General features: G+C 35.0%; 1 protein-coding gene across 4 annotated transcripts in view; it reads left to right on the forward strand.

The window, feature by feature from the left end:
* The window catches only part of LOC111044690 (poly(U)-binding-splicing factor half pint), a 46,433-nt gene that overhangs the window by 13,509 nt on the left and 14,264 nt on the right, over positions 1-18,660 (forward strand). For 3 of the 4 annotated variants that reach the window (XM_039426627.1, XM_039426629.1, XM_039426630.1), the window contains 7 exons: positions 1,298-1,363; positions 2,556-2,713; positions 5,010-5,056; positions 8,903-9,106; positions 10,443-10,583; positions 13,723-13,921; positions 17,814-17,943. In XM_039426627.1, coding sequence (XP_039282561.1) covers positions 1,298-1,363; positions 2,556-2,713; positions 5,010-5,056; positions 8,903-9,106; positions 10,443-10,583; positions 13,723-13,921; positions 17,814-17,943 — 945 coding nt within the window. The remainder of the gene's footprint in view (positions 1-1,297; positions 1,364-2,555; positions 2,714-5,009; positions 5,057-8,902; positions 9,107-10,442; positions 10,584-13,722; positions 13,922-17,813; positions 17,944-18,660) is intronic. The other variant, XM_039426628.1, reaches the window with a different exon arrangement.

Here is an 18,660-nt window from a genome sequence, read left to right on the forward strand (position 1 = left end):
GTGACGGTAGCTCACTACTTAACAATACTGTCAATTTTTGTGACTTGATTATATTGATACTAAAGGAAATATCATCTTTTCTGGTGGATATTACTAAAAAATAATCGATTTAGGCTAAATCCTAAAATCACCTTTCCTGGTGGATATTACTAAAAAATAATCGATTTAGGCTATCCTATTGTTGAATACTGGATCTTTAGACACAATCGCATCCAGGCTGGGGAATGTCCAGCCAAGCAAACTAACTTGAAGGAATATATATCTCTTGTCATTTTGAATACTGATTTTGCGGTCAAAGCTACATTATTTTTCGTTGTTCTATCAATACGAAGGCTCTTAATCTAGAAATTAGTCAAGCGCATTATTCACTTCAATTTTGTGCCATTTTTCAGTCAGTCACCACCAAAGGATTATGATCTGAACTATGTTTGATGAATTGATTTTTTTAGTAAGCTGCATTTGTGTTGTTTCCATATATTTGATGACGATTGTTGGTTTTTTATACACCTTTGACAACTGTACCATAGGCTGGTCAATCAACTGATCATTTATCTTTTTATTTTCAAAAATAATTCATTTCTTCAACTTTATTGTTTTTCCCCTCTGTTATACAACTCAGAATCTAATAGCCTACTCAAATTTACTTATTTGATTTCCAATAATTTATTAATGACAAACCAAATGCAAACGGCCTTCCCTTCAATACTCTCCTTTCATTCCACTAATTGTATTTACACTAATATTTTGACAAAACACTTGATCATTCATATTATTATCTCCCACTAACTCTTTCATCCAATTACTTGCTAATTTTTACTTCACCGGTTTTATTAATTACCGTAATCATAGTCTAGAATCATTGTCATACTTTGTCACTCCTTACTACCCAATCCTCCTCAGGGAATTCATGTCCCATTTCTTTCCCCCTATCCTATTTAAAATCAATTTACTTTCTAATATTTACAAGTAAAATCGATGATGATACATGTATTAAAAAGACATGAGTAATCTCCCTACAAGACTGTACGTCTCTGTGTAGGGAGGAGTATACTTGAACCAACTCAATCATATTAAATATGATTATAAATTTATGTAATTATCTTGAACTTTAATGTAATTATCGGACACAGATAGATGAGACTTATCTCATCATTTTTTATTGTGTTAATGTTTACTCAAACATGACATTTTTAGGGATTTTAGGTTTTTTATTAGGTTGATTGCAGCCGTTCAATCGATTGGTACAGTTGCGAAGGCATTTTTGAATATTGTTGTAATGTTTGTTGTTTGGTTGCAGGGCCCTCATTTCCCTTTCTCACTGCTCCAATTTACGATTTCAACCAGACTGGCCAACTTATGCCTGGTGAGTACACTAAATAACTATTTTCCTCGAACATTAATTGATTATTTTTCAAGTTTAGATTGAAATATAGTCGATGATATTTTTAAATTTCTGATTTTGTTCGGAGTCGCTACTTTTTTGCAATCCATAGATCGATATCTTGGGTTATTTTGAGCTTTAAAAAAGTTATACAAAGAATTTAAAAAGATTATTAATAAACGTAAATCCCAATTAAATGCTGTAAATCACCCCGAACTTCTGCTACAAATAATCCCGGGCTGACAAATAATTTTTGTATAGTAGCGCTCATCGGATTTCCATCTAGCTTTTTACCCTGTTGTCAATATTTGCAGTAGCAGAAGTCTTCGGGGTGATTTACAGCATTTAATTGGGATTTACGTTTAATAATATATTCATTAATTAGCATTTGAACAAATGCAACTTCCAATTTATTTCCATCAGTAGAATTTAGAAAGCTTGAATGATAGGTGAAAGTAGAATTCTACAGTTCATAGAACTTGATTAGAATTTTTTGAACCACATAAAAGCACCCTCGCATTACTTCCTTGAAGCCTTGCGCATAGCACTGCGATTCGCATGACGGCGATGATTTCAACCATTCAATTACGACTGAAAAACTATGTTTCTCTCGTCGCATTCATGCAAGTAGCAGTGGAGTGAAACAAATTTCCAAGGAAAACATTTTTCATCATGTTTACTTTTGAGATAGAATGACTGCCTTTATTTTTCCTAGAGAGCGAAGTTAGGGCGCAATGAAATATGAGCGCATAAAAAGCTGAAATCTTTGGGAAGATCCATTGCCCGAATTGGTAGCAAATAAATTCATGAAAATTTGAGGATAGATCCTGCAAGATATTTTTTATCTCATGACATATTCAATTTTTCAGAATATTATTTCTAGAGAAATATTTCAAATTATTACTAAATTTAAGTTATTTATTTATTTTTCAAAATTGGAGTAGATTTAAATCACCATCATAAATTATTCATCATCCAGTTCATACTACATTCAAAATTGTATTTTTTTCTTTAGGGCTACTTTTTAATATAAATACAAATATAAATCTGAGTACCCTTTTTAAATTATTTCGTCACGACAGATTTATATTTGTATTCATACATTCAAAATACTTGTGTAAAAATGAGTTGAGATGAAAATGAAAGCAATTTTGTGTTGTGTGTGTGTTTATAGGGCCAGGCTCGCGGCAGGGCATCATGGGCATTCTGGGATCGCCGCTGCCCAAGCTGAACAGCGAGCAACAGGAGGCGGTGACCCGCGCCAAGAAGTACGCCATGGAGCAGAGCATCAAAATGGTCCTTATGAAGCAGACGCTCGCCCATCAGCAACAGGTGTGTATGCTCATTCTCATCTCCACTATGTACGGTTTGCTTTGCCACGGGTAATGCCTGTTTAACGGAATTCATGCTAAAAACTTAGTGTATATTATAGTAAGGCATTGCTGCCACTTTTCCACCGCCATCTTTCATCACTTGTTATGGCCGGGACACACATATCCGCACCGCGGCACGGCCGAGTGACGGACGTAATACGGCGAGTGAGAAAACAAACGTGTAGGGACACATACCACCGCACCACGTCAGCACCGTCACCGTGTTTGTTGCCCGAGCCGTGCCCTCGCCGTCACCGACTAGTTCAGTTTACTTTTTGACGGAGACGGTGCGGGCTCGTGTAACATGGAGAGTGAAAAACTAATTGAAGAGATTTTTCAGTTTTTTACGATCAAAGAGAAATATGGTTGAACGGAAAAACGGAATTTTCCAGTTTTGTACGATCAAAGAGAAATATGGTTGAACGGAAAAACAAGTTGAACCAAAAGTGAAAGTATAACCAAATACTAAGTTGAGTCAAAGTTATAATAGACATAATATAATAAATAATAAAATTAACAGCAAAAAGTATAAAATAAGAAACCCTTGACTGTGTCGTGAATTTTAAATTTAAAACTAATTACGTTTAGATACATAAGGCAGAAGATAACAATTTTATTGCTGATATATATTCTCGATACATGACTGATTGCTGTATTGCTTTGCACCGAAATATATACCAGCACTATGATTCTCATCGTCTACAGGTAATTAGTTTAAAACTGAAAAATATAAATTAAAATCGGATGTAACAAGCTTTAATAGTGTTATATTAATAGCAATAGTTCAACACATTCAGAAATCAGACGACAGTAGCACTACAGAACTGAGACACTGCTGCCGCTCGGCTGTCGCACGGATATGTGTGTTCTCCTACCATCATCACCGTGTCGCGGACGTAGCTCTGCCGTACCTCGGCACGGGCTCGGTGCGGTTATATGTGTCCCGAGCTTTATTCGTTTTGTATGAGGCCTACTTAGTTCCCTTAACTTGGAATCTTCATTAAAAAATATTTGAGGCTGAAAAATACACGGGTGTGTAAGCTTTTTTAATGTAATTGGACTGCAATCAAACTCTTCGGTTAATCAACAGTTCAATTCTAGCTTAAAGTAATAAATCTAACTAACTATTGTATGTAATTGGTTAATTCTATGAGAGCTAGGAGGACCGCGAAATTTAGAACTGGTTAACATGTAAGATATATGAGTTGTGTGAAGGTAACAAAAACGAGAGCTTTTCAGCTTTACTTACGAGAGATGGTTGTTTATGGGTCAGCCGAGTGCTGAAGACTGAGGTTGTGGAGGGAGAAGCCTTCTTCTCCAACAGCAATGAGGGTGAAGCGGGGGAAGGGGAACTGCATGAACAATTCTGTCTTTCTTATCTCTCGAGTATTCTTAACAGTAATATTGTAATTTATCTAATATTTTGTGTGATTGATGTTGTAGTTTTAGTTTTTTTGGGAAATAAACATTTATTTATTTAATAGGAAGTTTTACACTTCAGGGGCTCATCACTCCGTCACAGCTCTAATTGATCAATGCCCATGCGCTAAGTTACTTTCAGTTTCACCTTGACATTTTGACTCTGCCATCACATCTATACAAGATCTGTAGGCTTCTTCCTTTTCAGTCTCCTTACTGTAGTAGAGTTGTTAATGGGGTGTAGAACTTGAATGTTCTGGTGATTATAATATAGTATCTTCATGGATTCTGGCAGCCTTTGTGATCATGAAATCCACTGCTTCCATCTGCAGGTCCCTGTGGAGATTCGAGTTTTTGACAAAGTTAGGTAGTATGCTTAAAATCAATCAAATCAAGTTTTATTCAATGATATCACATGACAAATTCCATTATACAAATGATATTACAGATCATTAAATACAATACTGTTTGCTTAAGAAAAATCTTTTCTGCAAACATGAGTGAAATACATTCAGAACTCAACTAAAAAATGCTTATCTATAAACTCAAATGAAAATACTTATCTTAATTAAATTTAATGATCTTATTCATCCTACACACACACACACACACACAATTCTGTTTTTTAAGCCTGTTGAAAAACTCGGTTTTCATGAAGCAGAAGTAACTCAAGCTGCCTCCATTGTGTTGAATCATTGAGCTTATAGAAATGAACTGCTGAATAATATGTCATCCTTTTTGAGGTGTTATTAAAATCCTATATCATGGTATGTAGAATAATATGTTGTGTGCATTCTCAATCACATTTTGACTAATTATTCTCTTTCTTTTTCCAGCAAGCGAAATCATTCCATAGACATCAGGCTCTCATATTGATGTGCAGGTAAGATTATATTGACACACATTGCTGCCACTTTTCCACCGCCATATTTATAACTTTTTATTTGTTTCGTATGAGGCCTACTTAGTTCCCTTAACTTTAATATTGACTCTCAATAATCATTCATTTCTGTTGGAAGTAACCTCTTCTGAATACAGTTGAAGCTTTTTTAGTATTTCTCTACAAACTTCAATCTTGAATCAAAAGCAATAAATATAATATGAATAGTTGAGATATTTCTCGCATTCAAATCAAAATTTGAAAATGGCCACAATGTTCACGTGAGTTGAATATGAGACTTGAAACAACAAACGTTGAAAAATGCAGAATGATTATACTGATTGATACATTGAATTGAGTAGTTGAGAGCTGGTTGATATATTATCAACTGTAGTTTACTCCTACTCAAATCATTGATGTTTGTGCTGATAAGATCTGACTGCTCCTTCCACAATCAATATAATAGAACGTGGACAAGTGTTTTAATGATGCTTCTTTCATTTTGATGAAATCTTAAACTATTTTACTTCAAGAAGGCACACAATTTGAAGGCTAAGCTCTAGTGTCTGAAATTAATTTAAAAATACATTTAATATTCCATTTGTATATTATTGTTTATTCTTTTTCATTAATAAAATAGTGTCCTTCTATTTTTCATTGTAAGTCTACTATAGTTAGATTCACATTATTAACAATATCGGGGCACCGAGCTTCGATCGTTATTTATTTTTTTATTGATAAACAGAACTCAATTCTTTAAAATGATTGGGGAAGGACAAACAGGTACAGCCCAAAACTGTTTCTTCCCCGAATTTTGATTAATACTTTATAAATATTCCAAAAAGTAGGCTATGTTCCATACACTTGAATTCAGGTCAAATTTTCAGTCCAAATATTTGAAAACATAAAAGTTTTAATTGACCAAGCGAAGTGAGGTCTAAGATTCAAGTCGACGGTTTGTCATTTCTCTTAATGTTTAAATGCTTATATGTTGCGCATTTACGGCGAAACGCGGTAATAGATTTTCATGAAATTTGACAGGTATGTTCTTTTTTAATTGCGCGTCGACGTATAAGGATATTCAATGATAATATAAAAGGAAAAAGGAGCCTCCTTCATACGCCATTATTAGAGTAAAAATCAGACTATAGAATTATTCATCATAAATCAGCTGACAAATGATTACACAGATGTGTGGAGAAGCCAGTCTATTGCTGTATTTCCATAAGGTCTATAGTTTCAATCAGGTACTTGTGGATGAGAATACTGCGTGAGGTCTACTATTCACAGAACTACTAGTTTAGATTGTTTACATACCAAATTGAATAACAAAATAACACTCACTAATCACTTAGAACTGTGAAATAATGATTAACTTTGAATAGAACTGTGAAATAACTTTTCACTTAGAACTGTGAAATAATTATTAACTTTGAATAGTATGATATATACCATCTCATGTCAACAAATCAGATTATTTTGATCGAGTCAGTTAAAATTTTTAGATTTCTCACCAGATACGGTAAGCTAATTGATTACACAGCTGATCTCCCACACAGGCTGTTATCGACAGACGACGAAATTATCATCTGTTTTTCCAAGGATGAATTATCCTTTTCATGTCCTTCAGCGAGTTTTCCCAGGGATGAGACCTAGTGCAATCGAATTTTTATATCATAAACCTACTATATTCCAAATTTCATGAAAATCGTTAAGAGCCGTTTTCGAGATCCGTTGAACATAAATAACCAGATATAAAAATATAAACAGATATACAGAAATTGCTCGCTTAATATAATAGGATTATTATAACATTATTATAATATTATAATACTATCAACATTATTATTATTATTGATATTATACACGGCATAGTTGGCAGTTCTCCATCACCTTCTATAGTTGATAGATGTGATTCAAGTTATCCTGGTAAATCTGATATATCAATATTGTTGATAATTGTTAATAATTATCAAATATCTCTCAAATAATCATCAAGGAAATACAGTATTCCTTTCTTTAATTTAATACTACATTCTCATAGTCATTTTCATTCTATGTATAGTTTTATATTCTGTTACGAATTTGTATACATTTTTATATTCTGTTACTGTAGTTCATTACAAAAAGTAGATCATTCTGTATTTCATGTAGTTAATTTTGTTTTGTATTTCAGTTTGTTGTTACTGTAGTTCATTATATCTCCACATAGTTTGCAAACAATTTGGTAAAGTTGCGGAGCTAGAAAAGGATGGAGCTACCTGTTTTGTCAAATAACACACAAGGATAGCAAACCAATGTTAATCAGGTGCTGCTGACGTAATAACATGAATCTCACTATAGAATGATTCACTCATGCATTTTTGAAAATTAATTATTTTTTCACTAACTTGAAATGGCATTAGTGCTCGGAACTAGTCGTGTCCACTTTTCTTTTTAGGGCTACTGATTATTGAAATACAATCATTGTGATTATTAATATTGTAAATTATTATTGAAATAAAAATCATTATTAAGTACCCTTCATTTTATTATAACAATTAGTTTCAACTCTTCCAAGAGCCATTTCCAAGTGTAAATCACAAGCGAAACTTTTTAAAACTAAGCTTAGATGTGTTATAATGAAATAATGGGTTCTTGTTGATAATTTTATTATGTTTCTGGTTGTGTTTATATCAAAAGTATAAAGAGGGTACTGGTTCTATAATAATTACACATATATTACATATTATTATACTCTGCAGGCTCTTTCCTGTATTTTCAAAAACTCTCAGGTGTATTCATATACATGTGTTCCTGTTGCGTAATAAATATGTTCTTTGTAATTATTTAATTCTGTTATATAGAATAGGTGAAAAGTCCGAGAACGGCTTAATATATCATACACAAAGGTAATTTGATGGTGGGTGTGATTGGGGGATCCTACTAAAATTGAGAATACTACTTTACTATGACTTCAAAAATCTGGTCTGCCATCTTGGATCCGCCATTTTGAATGCAACTTTATTTTTTTAAATAGGAAGGTGGTCATGCGATACATGATTTCAATACGGAATTTCAAGACAAAATGAACGACGAAAACCGCACATCGATATCTCAAACCGTTTCCAAGATATTCACATTATTAATAAATACCATCAAATCAGAAATAGATAAGTGGTATTTATTAATAATGTGAATATCTTCAAAGCGGTTTAAGATATCGATGTGCGATTTTCGTCGTTCATTTTGTCTTGAAATCCCGTATTGAAATCATGTATCGCATGATCACCTTCCTATTTAAAAAAATAAAGTTGCATTCAAACTGGCGGATCCAAGATGGCACACCAGATTTTTGAAGTCATAGTCGATTATACTTTTGATTTGAGAATGATCCCAACGACACTTACCTTGGAATAACATTTTTCCATGAGATACTAAACCGTTCTTACTTTTTTCTTCCCTTTCTGCTTTGATTAGTATTAATTTTTAATTAATAATGTGAATATCTTCGAAACGGTTTGAGATATCGATATGCGGTCTTAGCCATTCATTTTTTCTTGAAATTCCGTATTGAAATCATGTACCGCATGATCACCTTCCTATTTGAAAAAAATAAAGTTGCATTCAATATGGCGGACCAGATTTCTGAAGACATAGTAAAGTAGTATTTTCAATTTAAGTAGGATCCCCAATCACACCCACCATCAAATTACCTTTGTGTATGAGATATTAAGCCATTCTCGGACTTTTCACCAATCCTGTATGAGGGAATTTGTATAACCCAAGTATAAGGTGTTGAATGTTTCGTTTTCTTCCTCACTATTCAACTAATCGTTGTTTTTTATTCTCTGTCTCTCTCGGTTGCAGGGTATACGTGGGTTCGATAAGCTTCGAGCTGAAGGAGGACACAATTAGGCAGGCATTCCTGCCATTCGGGCCGATCAAGTCGATCAACATGTCGTGGGATCCGGTCACCCAGAAGCACAAGGGCTTTGCGTTTGTCGAGTACGACATTCCCGAGGCGGCGCAACTCTCGCTCGAGCAGATGAACGGGGTCATGCTCGGTGGCAGGTAAATATCTCTTTCCTCTTTCAAAATCATTGGAGCTGTGTCATACAGAAAAATGGGAATAAGGAATAAGTCTTGAATATGTAAGGAATAAGTCTTGAATATGTAAGGAATAAGTCTTGAATATGTAAGGAATAAGTCTTGAATATGTAAGGAATAAGTCTTGAATATGTAAGGAATAAGTCTTGAATATGTAAGGAATAAGTCTTGAATATGTAAGGAATAAGTCTTGAATATGTAAGGAATAAGTCTTGAATATGTAAGGAATAAGTCTTGCAAAATTTAAATTATATAATTTACATGATTGACAAGTCCATATACCCCTTTGCGAGGAGGTCAGTGGCTGCTAAATTATCTATCTATCTATCTATGTTCTCATTAGATAGGGACTGCAGCTCGATTACAAAGTTTTGTACCAATGTAAGAAGACATCCTTTATACTGTTTCAAAGCTAATTTCTTCCTACCTCTAGTATTGTGATTTTGAATGTCAGCGTTTGTGTGCCAATTCTGAGATATATGGTTGTGTGTGATTGTGGTTATTTATAACTTTTACATAAAAATTGAGGATAGAGTTAGAATATTCAATGAAAAAAAGTCTCTCAAGCTCCGCCAATTAACAAATCCCTCTCTTTTGTAGTTTCAACATTTTTTGAAAGTACAAATCTGCAGTGTTTTCCCACAAATCCATCCCATAAGCAACATGGTAGTAAAACGGAGCAAAGTATACCAGTCTAAAGACAGATATTGGTAGAAATTTTACTATATTTCTTATCACCAAACGATCTCTAGTCACCCTATACATTATTATATTGAGATGCTCATCCCACTCTTAGCATCCTATTGTAATTTGTAAGGTAGATAGGACGCCTCCATCAAATATGTAAGCTAGTCGCCTCCACCAAATATGTAAGCTAGTCGCCTCCACCAAATATGTAAGCTAGCGGAAAGGAAACTATACCAAATATGTAACGGGGGAAAGAAAACTATATGTAATAGGTTAGGTAAAAATATAATTTTGGGGTATAAATAAACTATCAGTCAATGCCAAACATGAAAGTCATCTCTTTGAGTACATGATAATATTTTTATATCTATCTCACGAGTACACGTTTGTTATTAAAAATAGATAGAAGCTACAGTCAATATCACGTAACAACAAAGAAACAATCTTTCTGTCAATGACAGATGACTTGTTCAATGAATTTAAATTTATAACTCTAAAATCCTGATCAATATGAGATAAATATATTATTGTATATAATGTCCCATATGACCAGGTGACAAATTTACATAGATCATTAGATATTAATTAACTTATTTATTCCTTTAATTATTAGGAACATAAAAGTAGTGGGCCGACCGAGCAATATGCCGCAGGCGCAGTCGGTGATAGACGAGATCACAGAGGAGGCCAAGCAGTACAACCGCATCTATGTGGCCAGCATCCATCCCGACCTCACCGAAGATGATATCAAGAGGTCAGTTTCCACTTTTATCCAACTTATTTATAATAGAGTTGTTTATATAGTATTCACATGTATTCAGCCTAGCATCCTGATCTCACAAAGGCCAGTTTTAGGCTCAACTCACACTTACACGACTCAAGTCGAGAAGAGACTGCGAATCTAGTCTCTTCTCGACTCAGCGTGTGTTTTCAAATGGTGACACTCAGACCAGTCGATTCTATTCTCCGCGACCTCACGACTGTGAGACTGAGTCGAGCGTCGACTTCAGTTGCGTAGTACCGTGCATTTTTAATGAAAGTGAGGTTATGTTTTATGAATGTGAAGTTTTATCATTTTATATAAGGCAATAATAAGAATCATATAAGACAATATAGGCTATTCATAATGATTATTATAAAATTTGTAGGTATTGACCTATTTTTGTACAATTTCTATCTAAATTTGGGAAAGGAACAGTTTTGGGCTTTAAGCCTGTTGTTCCTTCCCCAATCATTCACAGTTGATAATTATATCGTATCTATCAATGTATAAATATACAATTCAGGTGAAAACAACAGACATTCGCTTAAAACTGCTCCAAGCCTTAATTTAGAATACAGAGACTAGAGGTTTTGTAAAGATGATCACTTAATTCACACATAATTTTGAGTCCAAGAAAAATTTATCTACTTCAATTTTGAATGATCAGATCAAATAATTTTCAAATGCGAATCCAAACCCAAGACTTCAATCAAAATTGATAAACGTTAATTGATACGACGTGGCAATGATCTATCACTGCCTCAAATAAGACTCTCCAAAAGAAGAGATAGCCATATTTTTCAACAAGCCAAAATTTATAACAATCTTTCTTTAGAAATTAGAGAGCTGCCAATTTATAAATTCAAACAGATTTTAAAAAATAAATTGATAGAGAGTGCCTACCATTCGGTGGATGAGTATCTTCAGTGTTCAATATAATCAATGCTCATTACGCAACATGTACCTTTTAATTTTTGGTAAAACTGAATAACTTATTAATTATTATTAATATGAATATTGTAGTTTGTTTCTAAGACAAATATTGCTATTGTAATTTTTTCATATATTATACGATTTCTATATCTTAATGCTTAATTTTATATCATAATTTCTCTTTTATTTCACAAGTGTTATATTATTGTTATTATTTTTTGACGTGCTCATACAATGTAAAGTTGTTCTGGCAATAAAGAATCTTGAATCTTGAATCTTGAACATATGGGAAATTTTAACAATTTTCCTACAAATTTGATCGTAATTGAAAATGTGTGCTCGTTCATGTAGCTGGCTTTGTAAACTAGTGGCCCAGGGTTCAAATCTAGGCGTGGTCAGATATTTTCATCGTGCCACTCTCGTGTTTCGGATGTTTACGTTCAGCACAAGTCCTGTGTAACATTTAGGGCCGTTTGCACAGTGACAGTTTAAACTAAATATCATTTTAAACTGGATTAAATCCGTATCAAGTCTAGTTTGTTATAATGTGTTTCATATTGAGTCTAAGCCACCAGCTGATTAAATCGAGTTTAGCTTCGACAGTGCAAACGGCCCTTATAAGATTAAAATTAATCTGAACCCTGAAATTAATCAGATGAGAGCTAAACAATTCTGTTCTGGGTGGTTCGTTGGAGTAAGTGCATTCAAATCTTGGTTAGATTGATACCTTCCATTTTGTGTGTATTCTGTGGCTGAACGGTTGCTCATGAGTCATAACTGACAGATGTTTCCCCTGTTGATCATATTTTGTAAACAAAACTATAACTTGACCTATTTCATTGTAATCAATTAAAATGGAAAACCATCAGGTGATTGGAGTAGTTTTAAATGCTTTTTAAAATATTTTAAATGTTATTGAATTTATGTAATCATGCATTTCTCTGCGCCCAAATACATTATAATGGAGTCCATTATTTGTAAACAACCTCATATTCAGTCATGTCTGCTTACGTTCAGCTACTCTATTTACGTTCTTTTCCATCGGTGGAAAAGTACGATTAACTGATCAGTGAACGAACCGGATATGACGTATTTTTTTTTCTTATTAGTTAGACCAAAGACGACCTTGAAGAGGTATAAACGCACAATACCCATGCCTTCCCAATGCTTGAAATTAAAGGTTCCATTGAGGTATTTTAGCGCGAGATATTATATAATATATATTTTTTTGTAATATTATAGAACACAAAAATCTTTAAGATCTTTAGTATGTAATAATCTTCCAGGCAGTCCCCCTTAATGGCCGATTTCAATTCCAAATAATCTAGCGCTGCATGTAAGTCTATGCATCGTTCAACGACAAAACCATCGTTCAGAGCCACGTTCACTCACCGATCTCATCGTTCACTCACCGATCAGTGGCTTTGAACTCAACCAGTGATAACGCGCCGGTCCAATAATCAAGAAAACCCGAGTTCGAATCTCGACCAGGGCCAAAAGTTTTTGACCACAGCACAATCACATCGATACGGTCTTTCGTAGGAGACGATAAGTCGTCGGTACCGACCACCTAAAAATTAGGCGTCATCTCTCATCATCATTCCTCTCACTCATTACCCAAGCACAAGCCTAAGAGCTTATGTGGGCATCACCCTCATATTATTATTACAGTAGAACTCCAATTATCCGAATTAATGGGGACCGGGACCCATTCGGATAATCAAATATTCGGATAATCGGAGTTTTTTTTTAAATTGCCATTGGAGAGAAAAAAGCTACGTTTCGATATTGTACTAATTTTTATTGAATTAAATGAAAGAAACATGATATTTTCACATGTTTCAAATATAAATAAAATGTACTTATGTACAAGGGAAGACAATAGTGAGCGAACGCGCAAACACTGGCATCGCAGGGGGAAGAATTATAGCGCACTTGAACTTTTTTTTGACAATTTTTTTTCTGAAAGTGATTTGGATAATCGGCGATTCGGATAATTGGAGTTCTACATTATTATTATTATTATTATTATTATACCAGGCCTGAGCCAGCCAAGTTACTCGGAATTTCAAATTCAAATTTATCTCATACACATAGTCAATTTATACTAATAATGAATACACATAGTCAATTTATACTAATAATGAATGTTACTAATAGATAATAATATGGTTTGATGTGTGTGTGTGTGTTGTAGTGTGTTCGAGGCATTTGGTCCGATCAAGTCGTGTCGCCTGCAGCAGGGCAGCTCTCCGCACCGCCACAAGGGCTACGGCTTCATTGAGTACGAGACAAGGCAGGCGTCGCAGGAGGCCATTGCCAGCATGAACCTGTTCGACCTCGGCGGCCAGTACCTGAGAGTCGGCAGAGCCATCACTCCGCCCAATGCACTACATGTGAGTAGATTTGTGCATTCTCTTCAGATTTTATAATGCTTTGCCGCTTGAGGTCAAGAATGACATTACTGCATGTAATTTAGGAAATAAGATTAAGAGATTAATTAAAATTTGGCTTTTGTCGCTCACTCCCGAAGGTCTAGAGTTTTTGTTCCTAATTATACTTTGATCCGTCTATTTTTCTTTCCATTCTGTTATCTTGTTTACTTTTTTCTCCTCTTTATTTTTTTATTTTCCCTGCTTTTCTTACCGTTTTTTGGTCAACATAAATCAATAACAATTTTGAATCTCTTATTTTGTTTTTTAATGATTTTTTTTATTTTTCTAATTTGCATCATCTCTTTAATAATTAAATACTAATTTCCTATTTTGATTACAGCCCAAAAATGTGTTTATATTTTTTATCTCTCTTTTTTTTCTTTTATTTATTCATTTCTCTTTTTTCAGTCCATTCTATTGCTTTAGTAAAATAGTGTGTTAGACTCCCTCCAGCGGTCCGTAAGTTTCATCTTACGTGCTGGATTGTATTTTTCTCAATAATTAATATTAAATTTGGTTTGTGATTCGTTACTATGAAGTTCTGTATATTATAAACTTGTTTATTTGTTTTTGATATGCATGTATTTTACATTTTCTTGTATTAAGCTTATTGAGAATAAATTTCATTCATTCTTTCACATCATCCGTTTGCAAAGCTCAGTTCTCAAATACAAGGGTAGGCTGATAAGTAATACTCACATGATTGTAGAGCATAAACCAAATATACTTCTGAAGCACGCTTGGTGGCATGTGCAAGTTCTATTCATCCTCTACACGGCTGCATAGTTTGAAGGCGCTGTGTTCATCGTTTGGTTTGGTTAGTGAAAGTATGGCTTCGTGTTCTGGTGTTATGGAAACTCGCTGTATCGAATTGCTGAGAATGTGAGAACTAGTGACATTCATCGCTGTTTATTGTTACGATACTGTTTACAGGTCTATTGTGAATCGATGCGTTATAAAAATTCAAGATTGCCAACCTGGAAAATGTGAAAACTGCTGAGAATGTCAATCCTAGTGAGATTCGTCGCTGTTTATTGTTACGATACTGTTTACAGGTCTATTGTGAATCGATGAGTGTGAATCTATTGTGAATCGATGAGTGTGAATCTATTGTGAATCGATGAGTGTGAATCTATTGTGAATCGATGAGTTATAAAATTTCAAGATTGCCAACCTGGAAAATGTGAAAACTGCTGAGAATGTGAATCCTAGTGAGATTCGTCCCTGTTTATTGTTGCGATACTGTTCATAGGTCTATTGTTAACCGATTGATTAGTTATTAAATTTTAAGATCGCCAACCTGGAAAAGCCTCAATTAACGACGAAACACACAGGGGACGTCAAATTACTGCTACAGACGATCATCATCGTCTAGTCGTCGAAGACTTGAATCAAATGACCAGCGAATCACTCAACAGCGTATTACAAACCACGTTGTAAGGAATGTGTCTTCTTCATTATCGAGCGGTTGGGATACTGTGAAATCTGTGCACGATGTCTACCACGCCGCCTGACAGATGAGAATAAACAGCGTCGATTGGATTAGATTAGATTTCTTTATGTATGTTACAATATTTACTGACTGATACACTAATTCACATTAAATGACGGTAATGCTAGTTATTCAACGAATTTCACAAAGTATAAATAATTAATCAATGAGAATAAAGATTGAATGCAATTAGAATAACGATAATATAACATTGTGATGTAACTTCATAAATCGGCGGTGTTTCAACAAATAATTGTCGATTCTCTAAGAAGAATATAACATAATATCCTTCCCATCAACACACGACCGGGATGCTGTGAACAACTTTTGAAGTGGTACCGTTTCGAAGGAGACGACTCTTGGATAATTTTTCAGAAGAATCAAAAACTTCTCAGCGGTTGAAAATTTGATAACAATGCGTTGTTTAATTTGCGTTGACATAACACTATAACATGACGCCATACTATCACTCACCAAACCAAACAGGATGAACGCAACCCCTTCAAACTGCGCAGCCGTGTAGAGGAGAAATATTACTTCCACATGCCACCAAGCATGCTTCTGAATTTCATTTGGTTTATCCTCTACAAGCATGTGTGAATTACTCAGCCTACCCTCGTAGTTCACACAAAGTTGAATTACACTTTGCATACGGGTACAATTTCGATAGTGATACAGAAGTATGGCAGTCCTGACTTCGTACTTGAAAAACTAAGTATGATTGCTTGCAGCCTATTGGACCTGAGCCGGAGCCGAGCGTTTGACTTCATGTCACACTGATTGCTCTGTAAAGATTTGAGGTACTAAAAGTTGATAAAAGTACGTTTGTCGAGTTCAATGCCAAATTATAACCAGTTTGAACGCTTATAAAAAGCTCAAAAACGTCAATCAAATGTGCAAATTATATGAATCTTATTGGAAATTTCTTCCTCTTTCTAACCATATCCTTAGAATTCAATTGTTGACTGATATGTTCAATATAAAAATGTTCAGTAAAATTTTCCTATATCGACATTAGTTTTCTAGTATTGACGTTTTTCAAAAATATTGAAAAATTGATATATCTCGAAAACTAATGTCGATATAGGAAAATTTTACTGAACATTTTTTGTTGCAAATTTCATGTAGAATGAATTGGTTATCGGCTGTTAACCTACACCTTCTGTGAGACACTGTATAAATTTGTTGATCAAACAAACCTATTCTATTCCACTAATGTAAGATCCACGTTATAATGGCAGTATTTTATTAACATTGGTGTTGTTATTCTTGTCTATTAGTCGACAAAAAATAGCACTACACTTTTGTAGCTCCGCAACGTTGCCAAATCCGTTTTTAACAGTGTTGAAATATAATTAATTAAGGCAGACAAACGGCAACGCTGTTCTCCTATCTTTATCCACCGCCTTTATAACGTGGACCTCACTAGTTATGTGTGTTTGAATATGTTTTTTTTTTTTAATTCGGATGGTGTCCACATTAGCATTTTGCTTGTGCGTGGGTAATGGAAAGTGCGTTGATGAGATCCTCAAACATTCATGTCTTCCGGCGGGATTCGAACCCACGACCAGGTAGCGCTAACAGACTGAAGGGTGCAACGCCTTAGTCGTCATGGCTACCCTGGCCGACTAATCAAAAATTATAATGAATGATGGTATACAGGACTATTTATTATTATGTTTTATCTTGTCTGTCTGTAGTTTTCTGCTCGTAAGCAGGTCCTTCTATATGGCAGCAGCCCTCCACTCTCTTCTATTCTCCGCCAGTCGCTTCGTTGCATAGTAGCTCATCCCCTCCTTGATGTCGTCCAACATTTTGTATCTTCTTCTCCCTCTTCCTCTTCTTCCCTGAATGGTCCCCTCCATGGCATCCATCAACAAGCATTGCCGTCTCATCCAATGTCCCAGCCATCTCCTCTTTCTTCCCTTTATCACATCCAGCAGACTCCTTCTTTCACCAACCCTCCTCAACACCTCCTCGTTTGTAACTTTATCCCTCCAACTGATCCCCTCCATCCTTCTCCATATCCACATTTCCAATGCCTCAAGCCTCCTCTTATTCTCATTTCTCAGCGTCCAAGTTTCTGCACCATACAGTGCCACACTCCAAACATAGCACTTTATTAGCCTTTTCCTTAGTGTCTTGTCCAGTTAGCTACAAAGAATTCTCTTTTTCTTATTGAATGCTGTTTTTGCCATAGCAATTCTTACTTTGATTTATTTGTTGCATTTCATATCCTCTTTTATCTTGATTGCTTATATTTAATTCTTTATTCAAATAAATAAATACTTTGAACAAATGAAATTATGAGATGATGCCATCGGCATGTTGTAGTGAATTGATTTGTACTGACTGTTGCAGTCGAATTCGCGCGTGAAGACGGGACCCTCGGCGACAGGAAGCCAGATGCCAACGGCTGCCGCCGTCGCAGCTGCAGCCGCCACCGCCAAGATACAGGCCATGGACGCCGTCGCATCCAATGCTGTACTCGGTAAGATTAACACCCAACCTTACCCACACCCTAAGGCTAGTTTCACACACATCGGTTTGGTTTGCTTTCTGTTCGTTTTCTGCCAATTCCGATAAGTGTGAAACGGTAATTCGGTTTGAATTCGGTACCGAATAGAAACCGCACAGCACCGAACGCCCCCTCTACACGAATAGGTTTTATCATATTCGAATTCGTTGCTAGGAAACCGGAAACAGAAACAAAGTATTTAACACACGCTCGGTTTTTTGTTTTTATTTTAACCTGATATCGTGATTGGTTGAGTTCAAAGCCACTAATCGGTGAGTGAACGATGAGATCGGTGAGTGAACGTGGCTCTGAACGAAGTACTGTTTTGTCATTGAACGATGCATAGACTCACATGCAGCACTAGATTATTTGGAATAGAAATCGGCCATTAAGGGGACAGCCTGGAAGATTATTACATACTAAAGATCTTGAAGATTTTTGTGATCTATAATATTACAAAAAATATATATTATATAATATCTAGTGCTAAAATACCTCAATGGAACCTTTAATTTCAAATAAGAGCTAGCATTGGGAAGGCATAGGTATTGTGCGTTTATACCTCTTCAAGGTCTTTGGTCTAACTGATAAGAAAAAATATACGTCATATCCGGTTCGTTCACGTAAACAGACATGGCTCAATATGAGGTTGTTTATAAATGATGGACTCCATTATAATGTATTTGGGAG

This window comes from Nilaparvata lugens, chromosome 4, assembly GCF_014356525.2.
Source record: "Nilaparvata lugens isolate BPH chromosome 4, ASM1435652v1, whole genome shotgun sequence".
Lineage (NCBI taxonomy): Eukaryota > Metazoa > Arthropoda > Insecta > Hemiptera > Delphacidae > Nilaparvata > Nilaparvata lugens.